At 59.5% G+C, this 21,205-nt stretch overlaps 1 protein-coding gene across 1 annotated transcript in view; it reads left to right on the plus strand.

Moving 5' to 3' along the window:
- LOC142262052 (dynactin subunit 1-like) overlaps positions 1-11,737 on the plus strand; it is a 15,933-nt gene extending 4,196 nt beyond the window's left edge. Inside the window, 14 exon segments of the mRNA XM_075332332.1 lie at positions 618-680; positions 875-1,024; positions 1,104-1,265; positions 1,343-1,474; positions 4,928-5,056; positions 5,471-5,612; positions 5,717-5,754; positions 5,756-5,876; positions 7,042-7,175; positions 9,871-9,935; positions 9,937-10,055; positions 10,132-10,205; positions 10,542-10,631; positions 10,850-11,737. Of these exon segments, the coding sequence (XP_075188447.1) occupies positions 618-680; positions 875-1,024; positions 1,104-1,265; positions 1,343-1,474; positions 4,928-5,056; positions 5,471-5,612; positions 5,717-5,754; positions 5,756-5,876; positions 7,042-7,175; positions 9,871-9,935; positions 9,937-10,055; positions 10,132-10,205; positions 10,542-10,631; positions 10,850-10,987 (1,557 nt within the window). The 3' untranslated portion in view covers positions 10,988-11,737.
- Positions 11,738-21,205: the final 9,468 nt, after the last annotated feature.

Here is a 21,205-nt window from a genome sequence, read left to right on the forward strand (position 1 = left end):
TACAGTCCGTGTCTCCCCCATCCTGTGCGTGGTACGCTCCGTGTCTCCCCCATCCTGTGTGTGGTACACTCCGGGTCTCTCCCGTCCTGTGTGTGGTACGCTCCGGGTCTCTCCCGTCCTGTGTGTGGTACGCTCCGGGTCTCTCCCGTCCTGTGTGTGGTACGCTCCGGGTCTCTCCCGTCCTGTGTGTGGTACGCTCCGGGTCTCTCCCGTCCTGTGTGTGGTACGCTCCGGGTCTCTCCCGTCCTGTGTGTGGTACGCTCCGGGTCTCTCCCGTCCTGTGTGTGGTACGCTCCGGGTCTCTCCCGTCCTGTGTGTGGTACGCTCCGGGTCTCTCCCGTCCTGTGTGTGGTACGCTCCGGGTCTCTCCCGTCCTGTGTGTGGTACGCTCCGGGTCTCTCCCGTCCTGTGTGTGGTACGCTCCGGGTCTCTCCCGTCCTGTGTGTGGTACGCTCCGGGTCTCTCCCGTCCTGTGTGTGGTACGCTCCGGGTCTCTCCCGTCCTGTGTGTGGTACGCTCCGGGTCTCTCCCGTCCTGTGTGTGGTACGCTCCGGGTCTCTCCCGTCCTGTGTGTGGTACGCTCCGGGTGTTGCTGACGCTGTCCTCTTGCCCCACAGTTTACACAGAGCGCTTTGGACTGTATGGGGGTAGAAGTGAGCAGGCTGCGCGCCTTCATACAGGTGAGTCACCCCAACTATCACCCCAATCATCCCCAATACATTACCATTATAGTGTCATAACTGCTGCACCCATCATCCCCTCTACTGCTGCACCCATCATCCCCTCTACTGCTGCACCCATCATCCCCTCTACTGTTGCACCCATCATCCCCTTCCTGAGCTGTCACCCACACTACTACCTCCATCATTGGCAGCTGGGGCAGGACACCTCGGACTTCTTTGTGCTGCTGAAGGATCTGGAGACGTCTTGCAGCGACATCCGTCAGTTCTGTAAGAAGATCCGGCGGCGGATGCCGGGCACAGAGGCGGCAGGGATCCCGGCGGCGCTCAGCTTCGGGCCGCAGGTGAGTGCGGTGCTGGCGGGACAGTGATGGCAGGTGATAGTCCTGGTGTAACCTTCATCATCCGGCTCTGCTCCCGCAGGTATCGGAGACCCTCTTAGACTGCCGTAAGCACCTGAAGTGCGTGGTGGCTGTGTTCCAGGAGGTGGCAGCCGCGGGGGCGCAGATGATTGCCCCTCTAGGAGAGAACGAGGGGCTACAGGCTCTGAGACTGGAGGACGTGGCCTTTAAAGCTGCAGAGCAGGTGAGTGCGGCGGCTCCGGCTGCGAGGAGAACTGTACGCCGGTGACCACTGACGGCCTCTGATCTGTCGCTCTTTAGATTTACGGCACGCAGGGCAGCAACCCGTACGAGTGCCTCCGCCAGTCCTGCGCCATCCTGATCGCCACCATGAACAAGATGGCCACCGCCATGCAGGAGGGCGAGTACGACGCTGAGAAGCCGCAGAGCAAGGTGAGGAGCGTGTGGGGGCAGGGAGATGACTGGGAGGAGCTAGTCCTGTAGTCAGGGAGACAACTGGGAGGAACTATTCATGGGGGCATGGAGACAGCTGGGAGGAGCTAGTCCTGGGAAAAGGGAAGATAGCTAGGAGGAGCTAGTCATGGGGGCCGGGAGACTGCTGGGAGGAGCTAGTCCTGGGAGAGGGGAGACTGCTGGGAGGCGTTAGTCATAGGGGCGTAAGTGTGACGGGGTCTTTCTCCCATATCACACAATCAACAGAGCGAGAGATGATTGAACAATCCAAAAAATATTTATTCCAAGCAAATCAGAAGGTCCATAATATAATCCACAATACAGAGGGTAAAGTAGTCCAGAAACACGGATCTAGTCCAGTAAGCGATAAATGTCCAGGTCTCTCTGGGGAGCCTCAGCTTGTCCCACAGAAGATGAATCTTCCTGCTTCTCTCTTGAAGCTCTCAGACAGACTGAATAATCTCCCAGGTAAGCAGAGAGTTTAGGTGGATCCCAGGATCCCCCTCCCCCAGACATAGGGAGAGAATCCCAGCAGGGGGAGATCAACCTAACTTAACAGGACAATGTACACCGAATGGACAGAGCACCACGCCTAAAATACGAACCCACACAATATGATACACAACCCCCCATATTCTACCATCACATCCTCTTTCTTGATAAGTGAGTGCGCCATGAGGTCTACACAGCCCTCTTGCCACCTCACTTAAGTCCATGTTGCTCAGCTGTGGATAGTCCATTGTACAGCGGTAGGGTTGGAAGGACAGGCTTCCCTTTGTGTCCTCCTTCACTCAAACTGTGTTTCCTGCACCCACAAATCGGCATTGTAGATCTCCCACATCATTTCCTAGGAGGATATCTGCAGGCAGCCGCTCATCACCCCAACCACACATTGCTTGATCCCAAACCAAAGTCCAGATCTACAGTCGCCTTTGGGATATTCCTCCTTTGTCGTCCAGCCAATTCAATAACAATCCCTGGTCCATGAGGTATCGCCTCTGGCCGAACCACCCGAGGATCAACTATTGTGAGAAATGCCCTGGAGTCACAAAATCCAATGACTCTGTCCATCCAGCACAACCTCCTGTAAGAGCTTACTTTGATGGTAAGAGGAACTTGGGGCTGTGGCTCTCACCCCATAAACCCCTAGTAGCTGACCACGAGTGTCTGAGCCATTAGGCAAGTCCACTTGAAGGGGTGAGATCTCTTCCCCACCTTGTTTTTAGCTGTAAAGAATGAACAGATCGATTTAGTGCAAGGTCATTCCTCAATCGACCAGCAGGGCAAGTGTCTTGTAAATGCCCAGGCTGCCCACATCGATAACATCTCCTCTGCGTCGTACTCCTTCCAGTGTGCATTGTGGAGAAGACAGTAGGAGAACCTGGTGACAGGCCAGAGGCCATACACTCCCAGGGGCATCTATGGTGCAGGGGTCAGTGGTACACTCCGGTGGAGATGGTGGTAACTCTTCCTCAGGAGAATGGAATGCACAAAATGTACTGGACGAGGTGCTTGGGGGTCCCTCCGAGTCCTTGCAGGACAACTGGATTGCAGGTGCCCAGGTTGTCCGCACCCATAACATCTTCTCTCTGTGATTCCCCCAGGGCGTGGTCGGAACTGTTGGGGCCCAGGATTGTGAGCCGTGGTTGTCATCGGCCTGTGGCTGAGTGGAGGGGCAGATATAACTGGAGAGGGCTGGGGTACAGGAGCAGGCTGTGTCTTATTGTCCAGAAGCCCCCTCCATTGCGGTCGGATAGTAAGGGCCTCATCAGCCAGGGCAGCAGCTCCATCCAAGGTGCATGGCGTGCGCTCTCTGACCCACTCCCGTATTTCTGAGGGACATTTGTACAGAAATTGTTCTATAAGAAATACCTGTATAACGTCTTCCACAGTGAAGGCGTCTTCCGCTTCCAGCCATCTCCGACATGCCTGGGACATCTTATGGGCATACATCCTAAACGATCCACCCGTGGTGCATGGGAGGTCTCGGAACTGTGCCCTATGTGAGTCTGGGGTGATGGCATGGTAATCCAGGATAGTCCGCTTTACAATGTTGTAATCCCAGTTCCGCTGTGAGGCAATGGTGTGATAAGCCTCTGCCAGGCTCCGTTCAGGAGTCCCACTAACAAACGCACCCAGCCAGAGTGGGGAACCTCTATCATGACACACTGGTGCTCACGGTGCTCACAGTCCTTCAAGAACCCTTCCACATCTCCGGAAGCCTCATCAAATGGCTTGAAGTTCGCCCGGGTGATCCGCACAGGCTCCCGGATCACTGGGTTTACACTCCAACTCACATGACTTCCTCTGTCAGACTCCATTGCTTCTTGTCTCCTCTGTGCTCGGCGAGCAGCCTCCTCCTTATATTCCTGAGATACACCAGGGCCCAGAACCGCCATATGTTCTTCAAAACACACCAACCACTGGCTTTTTGGGGCAGGGATCCCCCTCTCCAGTGCTTGTCTGTCAGACATCTGGGAGGAGGTGGACGGGCTTGCACCCACCAGTAGATCAATTAAGGCCTCTTTACTCACTCCCTGGTAGCTCAAGCCGAGATCTCTGGCTCTCTCCTGTAGACAGGAAGTGGTCCTGTTTCTGTACTCACTCTGTGGGTGGTTCTCCATTAGGCTGTTGATCTCGCCACTACCACCAGTTTTCACGGGGTCCTTCTCGAGTATCACACAATCAACAGAGCGAGAGATGAGTGAACAATCCAAAGAACATTTATTCCAAGCAAAGTCAGAAGGGTCATAAAAATAATCCACCACACGAAGGGTAAAGTAGTCCAGGAACACGGATACAGTCCAGTAAGCGATAAATGTCCATGTCTCTCTGGGGAGCCTCAGCTTCTACCATACCTGTTCCTCTGTTGAAGTTCTCAGAGTGAATAATCTCCCAGGTAAACTTTGAGTTTGGTGGATCCCAGGCCCCCCTCCCCCAAACTTGGGGACAAAAGCCCGGCAGGGGGTGATTAACCTAACTTAACAGGACAATCTACACAGAATGGACCGAGCACCACGCCTAAAATATAAATCTACAGAAATATTACACCATCCCCCATATTCCACCATCACAGGGAGACAGCTGGGAGGAGCTAGTCCTGGAGAATGGGGAGACTACTGGGAGAGGGTAGACTGCTAGGAGGAGCTAGTCATGGGGGTAGGAGACTTCTGGGAAAACCTAGTCTTAAGGGTGGAGAAGCATCTGGCGGCGGGGAGACTGCAGGGAGGGGCTAGTTATGGGGGTGGGGAGACTTGCTAGGAGGAGCTAGTCAGGGGGCGGGGATACTGCTGGCAGGAGCTAGTTATGGGGCGGGTAGACAGCTGGGAGGAGCTAGTCATGGCGATGGGGAAACTGCTCATAGGAGCTAGTCATGCGGGCGAGAAGTCTGCCGGGACGAGCTAGCCACTGACGTTTTTCGGTCTGTTCCAGTCCCCTCCCCCGGTGGAGCAGCGAGCGGCCGCCCTGCGAGCCGAGATCACGGACGCTGAGGGGCTAGGATTGAAGTTAGAAGATAGAGAGACAGTCATTAAGGAGTTAAAGAAATCACTGAAGATAAAGGTGAGTTCTCAACTGTCCTTCCTCGCCTTCCTATCCCCACGGCACCCTGCCTCACCTTCCTCTCCCCTCCACATGATGCCCCCCTTCACCCCACCTCACCTTCCCTCTCTCCTCCATGTGGTGCCCCCTTCTCCCCTCCCACGTGTTGCCCCCTTCTCCCCTCCCACGTGTTGCCCCCTTCTCCCCTCCCACGTGGTGCCCCCTTCTCCCCTCCCACGTGGTGCCCCCTTCTCCCCTCCCACGTGGTGCCCCCTTCTCCCCTCCCACGTGGTGCCCCCTTCTCCCCTCCCACGTGGTGCCCCCTTCTCCCCTCCCACGTGGTGCCCCCCTTCTCCCCTCCATGTGATGCCCCCTCATACTCCGCCCCCCTCCCCCGTACACTGCTTTGTGAGGGTCTCACGTGCCGCTTCTCAGGGTGAGGAGCTGAGTGAAGCCAACGTGCGGCTGAGTCTTCTGGAGAAGAAGCTGGACAGGCGCCGCCAAGGAGGCCGACGACCGAGTGAGAAGATCCAAACCAAGCTGGAGGAGACGCAGACGCTGCTGAGGAAGAAAGAGAGTGAGTGTCACACCCACCCGCGAGGTACTGGGAAGGCGGCCATATTGGGGATGGCACAGCAGGCGGAGGGCGGTCGGTGCACTGACGCATAATGCTTTGTGCAGGGAGTTTTGAGGAGACCATGGACGCGCTGCAGGCCGACAATCGACCAGCTGGAGTCCGAGAAGGCCGAGCTGCGCCAGCGCCTTAGCAACCAGTCCAAACGCACCATCGAGGGCCTGCGCGGCTCCCCCGTGGCCTCCATCGTGTCTGGCGTGGTTGGAGGTAGGCATGGTTACTGGGCGGGTAACTATACATGAGGGGAGGGGATTGTGGATGGCTCCGCCTCTTAATGACCACCCTTTGTCTCCCTCTGTCGCCCGCTGACCTCCCGGGGGCGACTCTCTCCATCCCCTTTCCTTCTCTGCACCTGATAGAGAAGAGCAGAGAGGTACAGTACGCACGCTGCGCGCATGCATCATCACCGCCACAGGCGGCCCCCGTATACAGAGCCGCCTCAGTACACATGCCACGCGCATGCATCATCACCGCCACAGGCAACACCCGTATACAGAGCCGCATCAGTACACATGCCACACGCATGCATCATCACCGCCACAGGCGGCCCCCCCTTCCCCCGTATACAGAGCCGCAATAGTGCGCACGCCGCGCGCATGCATCATCACCGCCACAGGCGGCCCCCCGTATACAGAGCCGCCTCAGTACACATGCCACGCGCATGCATCATTACAGACGGCCCCCTGTATACAGAACCGCCTCAGTACGCACACCGCGCACATGTATCATCGCCACAAGCGGCCCCATACACAGAGCCGTTGGCACAAGCAGGGACAGCAGTCACATTCAGAGCTGTACTCACTATTCTACTCCAGTCACATCCACAGCTGCACTCGCTATTCCCCTTGTCCGGTCACATCCAGCACTGCACTCATTATTCTACTCCAGTCACATCCAGAGCTGCTCTCATTATTCTACTCCAGTCACATCAGAGCTGAACTCACTATTTTACTCCAGTCCACATCCAGAGCTGAACTCACTATTTTACTCCAGTCACTTCCAGAGCTACACTCATTCCCTCCTTCAGTCACATCCACAGCTGTGCTCATCCTTCCCCTGCTTCAGTCACATCCTGTTGCTGCTCTTGCTGTACTTGGAGCATTGGGTTGCAGCATTATATGTGTCTGGAGATCTTTGGAAATCCTCAGTGTTCTCTGAGCTGCTGTGATGCTCAGAGCTGCTTGGTCGTCGCAGTGTGTCGTATTTTGCATGCAGCGTCCCTCCTGAGTCCGGTGTATCCATCCTGTGTGGTGATGTCCTGTGGTGCAGTCCGGGCCCCCCTGGGGAGCAGACCTGCATGTGCCGGAGGCGCAGCCCCCACCCCCTACTGCAGACTGTTTCTATTCCTCTAATTGCTTCTGTCCTGTATCAGGTGTGCCAGCCGGCCAGTCTGTGCTGAATGGCTCCGGCCCGGTGCAGGTGAAGGACTCGCCCCTACTGCTGCAGCAGATCGATACCCTGCGGCTTTCCGTGAAGCACCTGAAACACGAAAACAACCGGCTGAAGGTGAGGCAGGGGCGGAGCGTGAGGTGAGGCGGGGGCGGAGCGTGAGGTGAGGTGGGGGCAGAGCGTGGGGCGGATCGTGAGGCGGGGGCGGAGCGTGAGGTGAGGCGGGGCAGAGCGTGAGACGGGGGCAGAGCGTGAGGTGAGGCGGGGGCGGAGCGTGAGGCTGGGGGCGGAGCGTGAGGCTGGGGGCGGAGCGTGAGGCTGGGGGGTGGAGCTTGAAGGGGGACGGAGGTTGGGGTGGGATGGAGCGCAGGGTGGGGTGGAGCAGAGTGTAAGGTGGGGCACGGCGACAAAGCTTGAGGCTCAGCAAGGGCAGAGCGTAAGGTGAGGCGGTGCGGGAGGCTCGTCTTGGTAGAGGTGAGCGGAGCAAGAGGTGGAGCAGAGTTTGAGGCTCAGCGGAGGCAGAGTGTGAGATATGAGGAGGAGCATGGGGCTCAGCAGAGGTGGAGCAGGAGGTTCAGTGAGGCGGAGCAGGAGGCTCAATAGGGAGGAGCGAGAGGCTAGGTGGGGAGAGAGGAAGGAGCTAGTGTGACACAGCTGCAGTGAGAGGAAGGGGTTGATCTTTACACATGGCGGCGGTGGGAGGCTCCTTCTTTTCTTTCTCCTCCTCTTCCTGTTCCTCATCTTCCTGTTCCTCTCATCCTCCTGCTTCCTAGTCCACTTTTTCCCCCTCCTCTTCCCCCCCCCTTCCCCCCCCTCTCCTCTTCCCCCCCCCTCCTCTTCCCCCCCCCCTCCTCCTCTTCCCCCCCCCTCCTCCTCTTCCCCCCCCCTCCTCCTCTTCCCCCCCCCTCCTCCTCTTCCCCCTTCCCTCCTCCTCTTCCCCCTTCCCTCCTCCTCTTCCCCCCTTCCCTCCTCCTCTTCCCCCCCTCCTCCTCTCCCCCCTCCTCCTCCTCTTCCCCCCCTCCTCCTCTTCCCCCCCCTCCTCCTCTTCCCCCCCCTCCTCCTCTTCCCCCCCCTCCCCCCCTCCCCCTCTCCCCCCCTCCCCCTCTTCCCCCCCTCCCCCTCTTCCCCCCCCTCCCCTCTTCCCCCCCTCCCCCTCTTCCCCCCCCCCCTCCCCCTCTTCCCCCCCCTCCCCCTCTCCCCCCCTCTCCCCCCCCCCTCTCCCCCCCCTCCCCCTCTTCCCCCCCCTCCCCTCTTCCCCCCCCCCTCCCCCTCTTCCCCCCCCCTCCCCCTCTTCCCCCCCCCTCCCCCTCTTACCCCCCTCCCCCCCTCTTCCCCCCCCTCCTCCTCCTCTTCCCCCCCCCTCCTCCTCCTCCTCTTCCCCCCCCCCCCTCCTCTCCCCCCCCCTCCTCCTCTTCCCCCCCCTCCTCCTCTCCCCCCCCCCTCCTCCTCTTCCCCCCCCTCCTCCTCTTCCCCCCCTCCTCCTCTTCCCCCCCCCTCCTCCTCTTCCCCCCCCCTCCTCCTCTTCCCCCCCCATCCTCCTCTTCCCCCCACTCCTCCTCTTCCCCCACTCTCCTCTTCCCCCACTCCTCTCTTCCCCCCCACTCCTCCTCTTCCCCCCCACTCCTCCTCTTCCCCCCCACTCCTCCTCTTCCCCCCCCCTCCCCCTCTTCCCCCCCCCTCTCCCCCCTCCCCCTCTTCCCCCCCCCCTCCCCCTCTTCCCCCCCCCTCCCCCTCTTCCCCCCCTCCCCCTCTCCCCCCCCCCTCCCCCTCTTCCCCCCCTCCCCCTCTTCACCCCTCCTCCTCTTCACCCCCCTCCTCCTCCTCTTCCCCCCCCTCCTCCTCCTCCTCTTCCCCCCCTCCTCCTCCTCTTCCCCCCCCTCCTCCTCCTCTTCCCCCCCTCCTCTTCCCCCCCCTCCTCTTCCCCCCCCTCCTCCTCTTCCCCCCCCTCCTCCTCTTCCCCCCCTCCTCCTCTTCCCCCCCCTCCTCCTCTTCCCCCCCCCCTCCCTCCCTCTCTCCCCCCCTCCTCCTCTTCCCCCCCCTCCTCCTCTTCCCCCCCCTCCTCCTCTTCCCCCCCTCCTCCTCTTCCCCCCCTCCTCCTCTTCCCCCCCCTCCTCCTCTTCCCCCCCCCTCCTCCTCTTCCCCCCACTCCTCCTCTTCCCCCCACTCCTCCTCTTCCCCCACTCCTCCTCTTCCCCCCACTCCTCCTCTTCCCCCCACTCCTCCTCTTCCCCCCACTCCTCCTCTTCCCCCCCCACTCCTCTCTCCCCCCCTCCCCCTCTCCCCCCCCTCCCCCTCTTCCCCCCCCCCCCCTCCCCTCTTCCCCCCCCTCCCCCTCTCCCCCCCCCCTCCCCCTCTTCCCCCCCTCCCCCTCTTCCCCCCCCTCCCCCTCTTCCCCCCCCTCCCCCTCTTCCCCCCCCCCTCCCCCGCTTCACCCCCTCCTCCTCCTCTTCCCCCCCCTCCTCCTCTTCCCCCCCCCCCCCTTTCTTCCTCTGCCTTCTCCTTCTTCCCTCCTCTTCTTTCCTCCTCCGGAGCCGCTCACCGCCCTCGCTGATCTGTAATAACTATATAATTGGTTTGCCCCTCCTCTTGCCTCCTCTGTACAATCATTCTGCCCCTCCTCTTCCCCCCCCCTCCTCCTCTTCCCCCCCCCCCTTTCTTCCTCTTCCTTCTCCTTCTTCCTCCGCCTTCTCCTTCTTCCTCCTCTTCTTTCCTCCTCCGGAGCCGCTCACCGCCCTCGCTGATCTGTAATAACTATATAATTGGTTTGCCCCTCCTCTTGCTCCTCTGTACAATCATTCTGCCCCTCCCCCAGGCTAAACACATAAAGGAGGAGCTGTCTCTGCTGCCTCCACTGAACGTATCCAAACTGACCCTCCCTTCAAAGAGCGGCAGGAGCCATGAGTGGCACGCTGTACCGCAAGACCAGCCAGCTGCTGGACACCCTGCAGCAGATGAGCGCCAACTCCAAGGTGGTGGACATCACACACAAGAAGGGCGGTGAGTGCCGCAGTGGGGAGGGGAGCGCCATCCGGGGCCATAGAGCCATATTCATGTGTTCCCCCTCCACATACAGGTAATCCCGCGACCCAACTGCTGGAGCAGACGGCCCGCCTGCAGACGCTGAGCGACACCATTGATAAGCTCAAGGTGGGTATCGGCTGTAAGTGTGACGCCGTCCCGGTAGGGATGAGGGCGGGACAGTAGTGTCCCAGTGGGGGTGAGGCCAGCATCCCGGTGGGGGTGATGGCGGTTTGGTGCCATCTTAGTAGTGGTGAGAGTGGCATAGTCACATCCTAGTGGTGGTGAGGGTGGTGTCCCGATGGGGGATGAGGGCGGCATCTCGTAGGGAGTGAGGGTGACGTCCTGGGGGTGGCGCGGTCGTGTCCCAGTGGCTGTGAGGTCGGCGTGATGGTGTCTTGGTGGCAGTGATGTCCCGGTGGGGTGAGGTCACCATGGTTATATCTCTCCCTCTTGTGTCGATAGGACGAGGTTCTGCAGGAGACGGTCTCGCAGTGCCCCGGAGGAAACGTCCCCACAGATTTTGCCACGTTCCCATCATCAGACTTCATAAAGGTGAGGAGCAGCGTGTGACGGTGACAGTGAAGGGTCGGGTTGGGCATCGTTCCTACGTGCGACGGTGCAGGGTTGGGGGGGAGCATGTGTCTTTGCTAGCTCGGGGGAAGGATGTGGGGGTGGGCACCGCTCCTCCATGTGACGGTGCAGGGTTGGAGGTGGGCACCGCTCCTTCATGTGGAGGTCTCATGATAACCCTCATCATCTTCTCTCTCCAGGCCAAAGAGGAGAAGCTGGCGGACACGGTGCTCGTCGGGAAGGTGACGCTCCGCTGCCAGCCGGGGCAAGGGCAGATCCACCGCCTGGTCCTAACCCCTGAGCAGCTGCACCACCTCCACGAGCGGCTGATCTGCTGAGCGTCCGGCCCCCACGCTGCCCTCCTGGACTCACACTACGTCCGTTTCTCCCCCCCCCTGAGGACGTGGACCCTGCGGCTGACTCCAGGGTGCGGCTGACTCCGGGGTGCTCCCCGCTCCGGTTCCCGTTTGTTCTCTCCTTCTGCACTTTGGGATTTGGACTCGCCCTGACATGATCACATGATCGGCTCCAGACTGCAGAAATCCCAGCATGCCCTGTTATATCGACCCCATGTCACAGCAGATGTCTTAAAGGGGAACTCCAGATGCTGCTGATCTCTTGCTGGCTGGTGTTCTTGGAAAGATTCCCCCCCACATTTACCCATCATACCTGCAGGGGCGCTGTCTGCCCCTCTGGAGCTCACTAAGAAGCGGGGTCGCCTCAGCCAATGGTCACTTGGTGTCTGCAGCTTTAAGGCTCACTAAAATCTGTGTATGTGGGCGGAGATTTCTCTTAAAGGGACTTTCCACTTTCATCTTCCGACAAGCTGGATGCAGGTGGAGTCCGTTATATGTGGAGCACCCCTTTAATTACATGCAGTTTGCCAAGTGCCTTTCTATGTTATTTCATGTGACCGTTGCCAGGAAGCTCCTCCTCCAGTGATCACATGATGGGTTTCTGTGGGGTGGGGTTAGCTTGTGCTCCACTCCCTCTTGTCCTGGCACAGCCGCCATCCTGGGTCACGCACCCGCTCTGCTGTATCTATTGTCCTAAGAAATAAACACTGAGCTCCGGCTGCTCCTCCTGTCGCTTCTCTGCACAGTGTGATATCTCTGCTCCCGCTGTCGTCTCCCCCCGGGCTCTCTGCTGGCATTGTCTGCCCCCCGGGCTCTCTGCCGGCATGGTCTGCCCCCCGGGCTCTCTGCCGGCATGGTCTGCCCCCCGGGCTCTCTGCCGGCATGGTCTGCCCCCCGGGCTCTCTGCCGGCATGGTCTGCCCCCCGGGCTCTCTGCCGGCATGGTCTGCCCCCCGGGCTCTCTGCCGGCATGGTCTGCCCCCCGGGCTCTCTGCCGGCATGGTCTGCCCCCCGGGCTCTCTGCCGGCATGGTCTGCCCCCCGGGCTCTCTGCCGGCATGGTCTGCCCCCCGGGCTCTCTGCCGGCGTCGTCTGCCCCCCGGGCTCTCTCCCGGCGTCGTCTGCCCCCCGGGCTCTCTCCCGGCGTCGTCTGCCCCCCGGGCTCTCTCCCGGCGTCGTCTGCCCCCCGGGCTCTCTGCCGGCGTCGTCTGCCCCCCGGGCTCTCTGCCGGCGTCGTCTGCCCCCCGGGCTCTCTGCCGGCGTCGTCTGCCCCCCGGGCTCTCTGCCGGCGTCGTCTGCCCCCCGGGCTCTCTGCCGGCGTCGTCTGCCCCCCGGGCTCTCTGCCGGCGTCGTCTGCCCCCCGGGCTCTCTGCCGGCGTCGTCTGCCCCCCGGGCTCTCTGCCGGCGTCGTCTGCCCCCCGGGCTCTCTGCCGGCGTCGTCTGCCCCCCGGGCTCTCTGCCGGCGTCGTCTGCCCCCCGGGCTCTCTGCCGGCGTCGTCTGCCCCCCGGGCTCTCTGCCGGCGTCGTCTGCCCCCCGGGCTCTCTGCCGGCGTCGTCTGCCCCCCGGGCTCTCTGCCGGCGTCGTCTGCCCCCCGGGCTCTCTGCCGGCGTCGTCTGCCCCCCGGGCTCTCTGCCGGCGTCGTCTGCCCCCCGGGCTCTCTGCCGGCGTCGTCTGCCCCCCGGGCTCTCTGCCGGCGTCGTCTGCCCCCCGGGCTCTCTGCCGGCGTCGTCTGCCCCCCGGGCTCTCTGCCGGCGTCGTCTGCCCCCCGGGCTCTCTGCCGGCGTCGTCTGCCCCCCGGGCTCTCTGCCGGCGTCGTCTGCCCCACGGGCTCTCTGCCGGCGTCGTCTGCCCCACGGGCTCTCTGCCGGCGTCGTCTGCCCCCCGGGCTCTCTGCCGGCGTCGTCTGCCCCCCGGGCTCTCTGCCGGCGTCGTCTGCCCCCCGGGCTCTCTGCCGGCGTCGTCTGCCCCCCGGGCTCTCTGCCGGCGTCGTCTGCCCCCCGGGCTCTCTGCCGGCGTCGTCTGCCCCCCGGGCTCTCTGCCGGCGTCGTCTGCCCCCCGGGCTCTCTGCCGGCGTCGTCTGCCCCCCGGGCTCTCTGCCGGCGTCGTCTGCCCCCCGGGCTCTCTGCCGGCGTCGTCTGCCCCCCGGGCTCTCTGCCGGCGTCGTCTGCCCCCCGGGCTCTCTGCCGGCGTCGTCTGCCCCCCGGGCTCTCTGCCGGCGTCGTCTGCCCCCCGGGCTCTCTGCCGGCGTCGTCTGCCCCCCGGGCTCTCTGCCGGCGTCGTCTGCCCCACGGGCTCTCTGCCGGCGTCGTCTGCCCCCACGGGCTCTCTGCCGGCGTCGTCTGCCCCACGGGCTCTCTGCCGGCGTCGTCTGCCCCACGGGCTCTCTGCCGGCGTCGTCTGCCCCACGGGCTCTCTGCCGGCGTCGTCTGCCCCCCGGGCTCTCTGCCGGCGTCGTCTGCCCCCCGGGCTCTCTGCCGGCGTCGTCTGCCCCCCGGGCTCTCTGCCGGCGTCGTCTGCCCCCCGGGCTCTCTGCCGGCGTCGTCTGCCCCCCGGGCTCTCTGCCGGCGTCGTCTGCCCCCCGGGCTCTCTGCCGGCGTCGTCTGCCCCCCGGGCTCTCTGCCGGCGTCGTCTGCCCCCCGGGCTCTCTGCCGGCGTCGTCTGCCCCCCGGGCTCTCTGCCGGCGTCGTCTGCCCCCCGGGCTCTCTGCCGGCGGCGTCTGCCCCCCGGGCTCTCTGCCGGCGGCGTCTGCCCCCCGGGCTCTCTGCCGGCGGCGTCTGCCCCCCGGGCTCTCTGCCGGCGGCGTCTGCCCCCCGGGCTCTCTGCCGGCGGCGTCTGCCCCCCGGGCTCTCTGCCGGCGGCGTCTGCCCCCCGGGCTCTCTGCCGGCGGCGTCTGCCCCCCGGGCTCTCTGCCGGCGGCGTCTGCCCCCCGGGCTCTCTGCCGGCGGCGTCTGCCCCCCGGGCTCTCTGCCGGCGGCGTCTGCCCCCCGGGCTCTCTGCCGGCGGCGTCTGCCCCCCGGGCTCTCTGCCGGCGGCGTCTGCCCCCCGGGCTCTCTCCCGGCGGCGTCTGCTCCCGGGCTCTCTGCCGGCGGCGTCTGCTCCCGGGCTCTCTGCCGGCGTCGTCTGCTCCCGGGCTCTCTGCCGGCGGCGTCTGCTCCCGGGCTCTCTGCCGGCGGCGTCTGCTCCCGGGCTCTCTGCCGGCATCGTCTGCCCCCCGGGCTCTCTGCCGGCGTCGTCTGCCCCCCGGGCTCTCTGCCGGCGTCGTCTGCTCCCGGGCTCTCTGCCGGCGGCGTCTGCTCCCGGGCTCTCTGCCGGCGTCGTCTGCTCCCGGGCTCTCTGCCGGCCTCGTCTGCTCCCTGGCCCGGGCTGTTTCTTTGCGGCCCCCGGCTCAATACTCTGCATCGTCTTTATATAACAGTTCTGCCTCTTAGTGGTGTTACAGTATGGAGGGATGCCTTGTATTACAGTAAGTGTAGACCTCAGCAGGAGGAGTGTGGAGGCTGCACCGTGGACAGGACGTGGAGGTTGCAGGGTCTTTTTTGAGGGAATTGTCCAAAAACCGCATCCGCTTTTCTGATTTAGTCTTTTCTGGGCTGCGGTGGGGGAGGGAGGATTCCAGGTACAGCGGAAGCAGAAAGAGGAAGCGGCAGACCGTAACTGTGTGTCAACGGGTGCACACCGCTCATAACAGGACAGGCGGTATCACACGGAAGGTTTAGATACAGGCGTTGTCACACACGGAAAGATTAGATACAGGCGGTATCACACAGGATTAGATACAGGTGGTATGATACAGGATTAGTCTGTGCAGGGGCTTTTCTTGTGATTCGGTGGTCATCCCTAGAGACCCGGCTGTACAGGGGACCATCCTCATGGTTCGGTGGTCATCCCTAGTGACCAGCTGTTGGGGGCCGTTCTTGTGGTTCGGTGGTCATCCCTAGTGATCCGGCTACACGGGGGCCATCTTCCTCCTAGTTTGGTGGTCATCCCTAGTGACAGGCTGTCCAGGGGGCGTCCTCGTGGTTCAGTGGTCATCCCTAGTGACCCAGCTGTATGGTGGCCATCCTCGTGGTTCGGTGGTCATATATAAGATGGTTTGCCGGATGTGTTGTCCGGACTGTGCAGAATCCGCCCTCCTGATCTCTGTGATCACTCATCTTGAGGAGGTGGATTACAGCAGCACAGAGTATTTCAGGGGCAGTGTCCTGCGTCGGTGAGGACTACGGTGGCCTCAGTGGGACCTAAAGTGATACATTGTGATGTCTGGATCTTGTCAACTTTTCTCGAGATCTGGAGCAACAGCGTCACATGTCCACAACATCTGCCGCTCCCTGCCCCGACCATCTGTGACCCCAAAGCAAGCGGACATCACATCATGTGTGATACTGTCTGCTGAGCTGTGTATCTAATCCTCTCCTGTGTGATACTGTCTGCTGAGCTGTGTATCTAATCCTATCATGTGTGATACTGTCTGCTGAGCCGTGTATCTAATCCTTTCCTGTGTGATACTGTCTGCTGAGCTGTGTATCTAATCCTCTCCTGTGTGATACTGTCTGCTGAGCTGTGTATCTAATCCTATCATGTGTGATACTGTCTGCTGAGCCGTGTATCTAATCCTATCCTGTGTGATACTGTCTGCTGAGCTGTGTATCTAATCCTTTCCTGTGTGATACTGTCTGCTGAGCCGTGTATCTACTCCTCTCGTGTGATACTGTCTGCTGAGCTGTGTATCTAATCCTCTCCTGTGTGATACTGTCTGCTGAGCCGTGTATCTAATCCTATCCTGTGTGATACTGTCTGCTGAGCCGTGTATCTAATCCTATCCTGTGTGATACTGTCTGCTGAGCTGTGTATCTAATCCTATCCTGTGTGATACTGTCTGCTGAGCTGTGTATCTAATCCTGTCTTGTGTGATACTGTCTGCTGAGCTGTGTATCTAATCCTTTCCTGTGTGATACTGTCTGCTGAGCTGTGTATCTAATCCTATCCCGTGTGATACTGTCTGCTGAGCTGTGTATCTAATCCTATCCCGTGTGATACTGTCTGCTGAGCTGTGTATCTAATCCTCTCCTGTGTGATACTGTCTGCTGAGCTGTGTATCTAATCCTGTCTTGTGTGATACTGTCTGCTGAGCTGTGTATCTAATCCTTTCCTGTGTGATACTGTCTGCTGAGCTGTGTATCTAATCCTATCCTGTGTGATACTGTCTGCTGAGCTGTGTATCTAATCCTTTCCTGTGTGATACTGTCTGCTGAGCTGTGTATCTAATCCTATCCTGTGTGATACTGTCTGCTGAGCTGTGTATCTAATCCTTTCCTGTGTGATACTGTCTGCTGAGCTGTGTATCTAAGTCATCACCTGTGATACATTGGTTACATATGCCCATAGTCGGTGAATGGAGCAAATATAACATTTCCAGATTATTGAATGATTGGTTGCTTGTTGCTACACCCTGGCTGTGATACCTGTTTCGGATGCCCCCTGGTTCGACTACATGTGATGCGACCTCCCAAGCTCCGATGGATGCTCATAAAATCTTCTTGTAAAGTGGGCGCAGATGTGGGGTCCCGCACCGTCCAGCATTGCACAATGTCCCCCGCTGCTCGGGCTGATGTGGGGTCCAGCATTGCATAATGTCCCCCGCTGCTCGGGCTGATGTGGGGTCCAGCATTGCATAATGTCCCCCGCTGCTCGGGCTGATGTGGGGTCCAGCATTGCATAATGTCCCCCGCTGCTCGGGCTGATGTGGGGTCCAGCATTGCATAATGTCCCCCGCTGCTCGGGCTGATGTGGGGTCCAGCATTGCACAATGTCCCCCGCTGCTCGGGCTGATGTGGGGTCCAGCATTGCACAATGTCCCCCCGCTGCTCCAGCTGATGTGGGGTCCAGCATTGCACAATGTCCCCCCGCTGCTCCAGCTGATGTGGGGTCCCGCACTGTCCAGCATTGCATAATGTCCTCCGCTGCTCCAGCTGATGTGGGGTCCCGCACTGTCCAGCATTGCATAATGTCCTCCGCTGCTCCAGCTGATGTGGGGTCCCGCACTGTCCAGCATTGCACAATGTCCCCCCGCTGCTCCAGCTGATGTGGGGTCCCGCACTGTCCAGCATTGCATAATGTCCTCCGCTGCTCCAGCTGATGTGGGGTCCCGCACTGTCCAGCATTGCACAATGTCCCCCGCTGCTCCAGCTGATGTGGGGTCCTGCACCGTCCAGCATTGCACAATGTCCCCCGCTGCTCCAGCTGATGTGGGGTCCAGCATTGCACAATGTCCCCCGCTGCTCCAGCTGATGTGGGGTCCTGCACCGTCCAGCATTGCACAATGTCCCCCGCTGCTCCAGCTGATGTGGGGTCCAGCATTGCACAATGTCCCCCGCTGCTCCAGCTGATGTGGGGTCCCGCACCGTCCAGCATTGCACAATGTCCCCCACTGCTCCAGCTGATGTGGGGTCCTGCACCGTCCAGCATTGCACAATGTCCCCCGCTGCTCCAGCTGATGTGGGGTCCCGCACTGTCCAGCATTGCACAATGTCCCCCGCTGCTCCAGCTGATGTGGGGTCCTGCACAGTCCAGCATTGCACAATGTCCTCTGCTGCTCCAGCTGATGTGGGGTCCCGCACCGTCCAGCATTGCACAATGTCCCCCGCTGCTCCAGCTGATGTGGGGTCCTGCACAGTCCAGCATTGCACAATGTCCTCTGCTGCTCCAGCTGATGTGGGGTCCTGCACTGTCCAGCATTGCACAATGTCCCCCGCTGCTCCAGCTGATGTGGAGTCCAGCATTGCACAATGTCCCCCGCTGCTCGGGCTGATGTGGGGTCCAGCATTGCACAATGTCCCCCGCTGCTCCAGCTGATGTGGGGTCCTGCACCGTCCAGCATTGCACAATGTCCCCCGCTGCTCCAGCTGATGTGGGGTCCCGCACTGTCCAGCATTGCACAATGTCCCCCGCTGCTCCAGCTGATGTGGGGTCCCGCACTGTCCAGCATTGCACAATGTCCCCCGCTGCTCCAGCTGATGTGGGGTCCCGCACCGTCCAGCATTGCACAATGTCCCCCGCTGCTCCAGCTGATGTGGGGTCCCGCACCGTCCAGCATTGCACAATGTCCCCCGCTGCTCCAGCTGATGTGGGGTCCCGCACTGTCCAGCATTGCACAATGTCCCCCGCTGCTCCAGCTGATGTGGGGTCCCGCACTGTCCAGCATTGCACAATGTCCCCCGCTGCTCCAGCTGATGTGGGGTCCCGCACCGTCCAGCATTGCACAATGTCCCCCGCTGCTCCAGCTGATGTGGGGTCCCGCACCGTCCAGCATTGCACAATGTCCCCCGCTGCTCCAGCTGATGTGGGGTCCCGCACTGTCCAGCATTGCACAATGTCCCCCGCTGCTCCAGCTGATGTGGGGTCCCGCACTGTCCAGCATTGCACAATGTCCTCCGCTGCTCCAGCTGATGTGGGGTCCCGCACTGTCCAGCATTGCACAATGTCCCCCGCTGCTCAGCTGATGTGGGGTCCTGCACTGTCCAGCATTGCATAATGCCCCCGCTGCTCGGGCAGATGTGGGGTCCGGTATGAAGCGGTGTCCGGCCGGCGGATTCTCTGGGTGGTTGGCAGGGGGGCATCACTGGAGGATAAATAGGGGGGTGTAGAAAGCCCCCCCCCCAGGCCAATGAGGTGACAATGATTATAACCCCCATCATCTGCATATTCCAGTACCTATCTAGGGGAGGGGGTAACAAACATTAAGAAACCGGATGAAAAGCTTCGTGGAGCCTCATCACAGCTGTGCAGAATCTGTGAGATCTCCATAGCAGAGCTCCTCCTGTGCTGCGCCTCCCCTGGATTGTCCTTCCTCAGGCAGTCACTGCCCCGCACTGCAGCGCCTTCATTCCTGTCCATTATTTCACCTTTAGGCCCTGTGTGCACTCACCGGTTTTTGCCGCGGATTTGCTGCATGTTTCGCTGCAGAAAATGTTCATAACATCTCTGCAGTGAATCACCAGCAAAACCTATGGGAAAAATAAATCCTGTGCGCACTGGGCGGAATTTGACAGCTGCATGTTTTGCTGTGGGAATCCCGCAGCAAAAACAAGTGCATGTCACTTCTTTTCCGCACATCGCTGCGGGATTTCACTCCATTGACTGCAATGTAATCATGAAATCCCGCAGGGAATAACGCAGGCAGCAAATTCTGTGCGGTTCACTGCGTTTTCCTGCGTTATTCCCTGCGGTATTTCGCGGTTTACCTCTGGTAATGTACATCGCTGCCTGCAGTTTGCAGGGAAGTGATGTCATTATGACAGGAAGAGGAAGCGGAGCAGAGTAAACACAAACACATCACAGACACAGACATCACAGACACAGACATCACAGACACAGACATCACAGACACAGACATCACAGACACAGACATCACAGACACAGACATCACAGACACAGACATCACAGACACAGACATCACAGACACAGACATCACAGACACAGACATCACAGACACAGACATCACAGACACAGACATCACAGACACAGACATCACAGACACAGACATCACAGACATAGATCACATCACAGACACATAGAACACAGAACACACAGACACATAGAAAGAAAACGGAAATATAGAAAAAAAAACACGTGGGCTCCGCTGTATATTTACCGTCCAGCCGAGGTAAGCACACAGCGGCGGCCCGGTATTCTCAGGCTGGGGAGGGCGAGGGGCAGGGTTAATGTCCCCCGCCCCCCTCCCGCAGCCGAAAATATCAGCCGCAGCTGCCCTGGGACTGTCGCATGCATTATGCGGCAGCAGCGGCGTGTCCCCGGCTCTTCTTGTTGCCGTGATGCAGTGGCGATCCAGGTAATAAGGAGTTAATGGCGGCGGATCGCCGCCACTAAGTCCAGGCTTGATCATGGCAGCGTCTATGTGACAGCTGACATGATCAACCCGTAAGTAAAGTGAATAAAACACACACCGAAAAATCCTTTATTTTAAGTAAAACACAAAAAAGCCTCTGGTTCACCCGTTTATTAACCCCCCCCACCCCCCGAAACACAGAGCTCTGGCATAATCCACGTCCTGCGATGCTTGCATCCAGCCGCGACTGACACTGCTGAATGCAGCCTCGCAGCGAGACAGCAAAGGTAACCACAGGGCATTTCCCACGGCCGGTAATGTGAACTCACTGCCGACCGTGAGAAATGCAGCGATCTGTCCCGCTATCTGTCCCGCTATCTGTCCCGCTATCTGTCCCGCTATCTGTCCCGCTATCTGTCCCGCTATCTGTCCCGCTATCTGTCCCGCTTTTTTTTCAATGTGCTTTATTGCATTGAATGCAATAAAGCACATGTACCAACCTGCACGCAGCAAAAGCGCAAACAATACCACAGTAAAACCGCATGCGGTTTACGGGTGCGGTTTGCCGCGTTTTTTTACCGTGGGTGCGGTAATCTTTCAATGCCTGCGGAATTTTCTTGAGAAAATTCCATTTTCCAGTGCGCACAAAGCCTTTTAGTAACTTCTTGCTTGTGTAGTTCCAAGAAAGATAATCCAGCGCGGTCCTCGCAGTATATTAATAAAATTGTATTTTTTATTTGAAAAATATTAAAAATTCGTGGCCTGCAGCGTGAGAACACAGGTGCAGCTCACAACAACGCGCTTCGAGGGGTCGTTTTAATCCTGAGCTGAGGTGCAACTGACTCCTAATAAGGAGGAGGACACATAAATACATTGCCCCGCCTGGGTCAACGGGTAGAGAAGGGGTTAAAGAGAAATTTAAAAACCAATGAATAAAAAAATCATAAATTATTATATAAAAGTCCACGGAAATATTAATAAGTTAAATAGTAACAACAAATAAATACGGTCACTGCACAACTCAATAAATATGTAAAAAAAAAAGAAATTATATTGTATATAGAGTATTATATAAATATCTGCATACACATATATATATATATATATATATATATATATATATATAATCTCTTCACAATGCACATAGAGCTGGCATGACAAGCTATATTATGACAGTGCTATATTATGGGGGACTGACGGACACAAAGAAATGACATCACATGATGAATTTATCCACGGCTTTAATCACTTCTCTAGCGTCCTTTAGGAAGTCAGGGATATTATAAACCAAGGATTGCAAAAAATGGTCATCAAACCTCCCAAGATTCTCCCCAAAGGATCCAGTGCCGGAGACAA

The sequence above is a fragment of the Anomaloglossus baeobatrachus genome, chromosome 1 (genome assembly GCF_048569485.1).
Source record: "Anomaloglossus baeobatrachus isolate aAnoBae1 chromosome 1, aAnoBae1.hap1, whole genome shotgun sequence".
In the NCBI taxonomy this organism is placed as follows: domain Eukaryota; kingdom Metazoa; phylum Chordata; class Amphibia; order Anura; family Aromobatidae; genus Anomaloglossus; species Anomaloglossus baeobatrachus.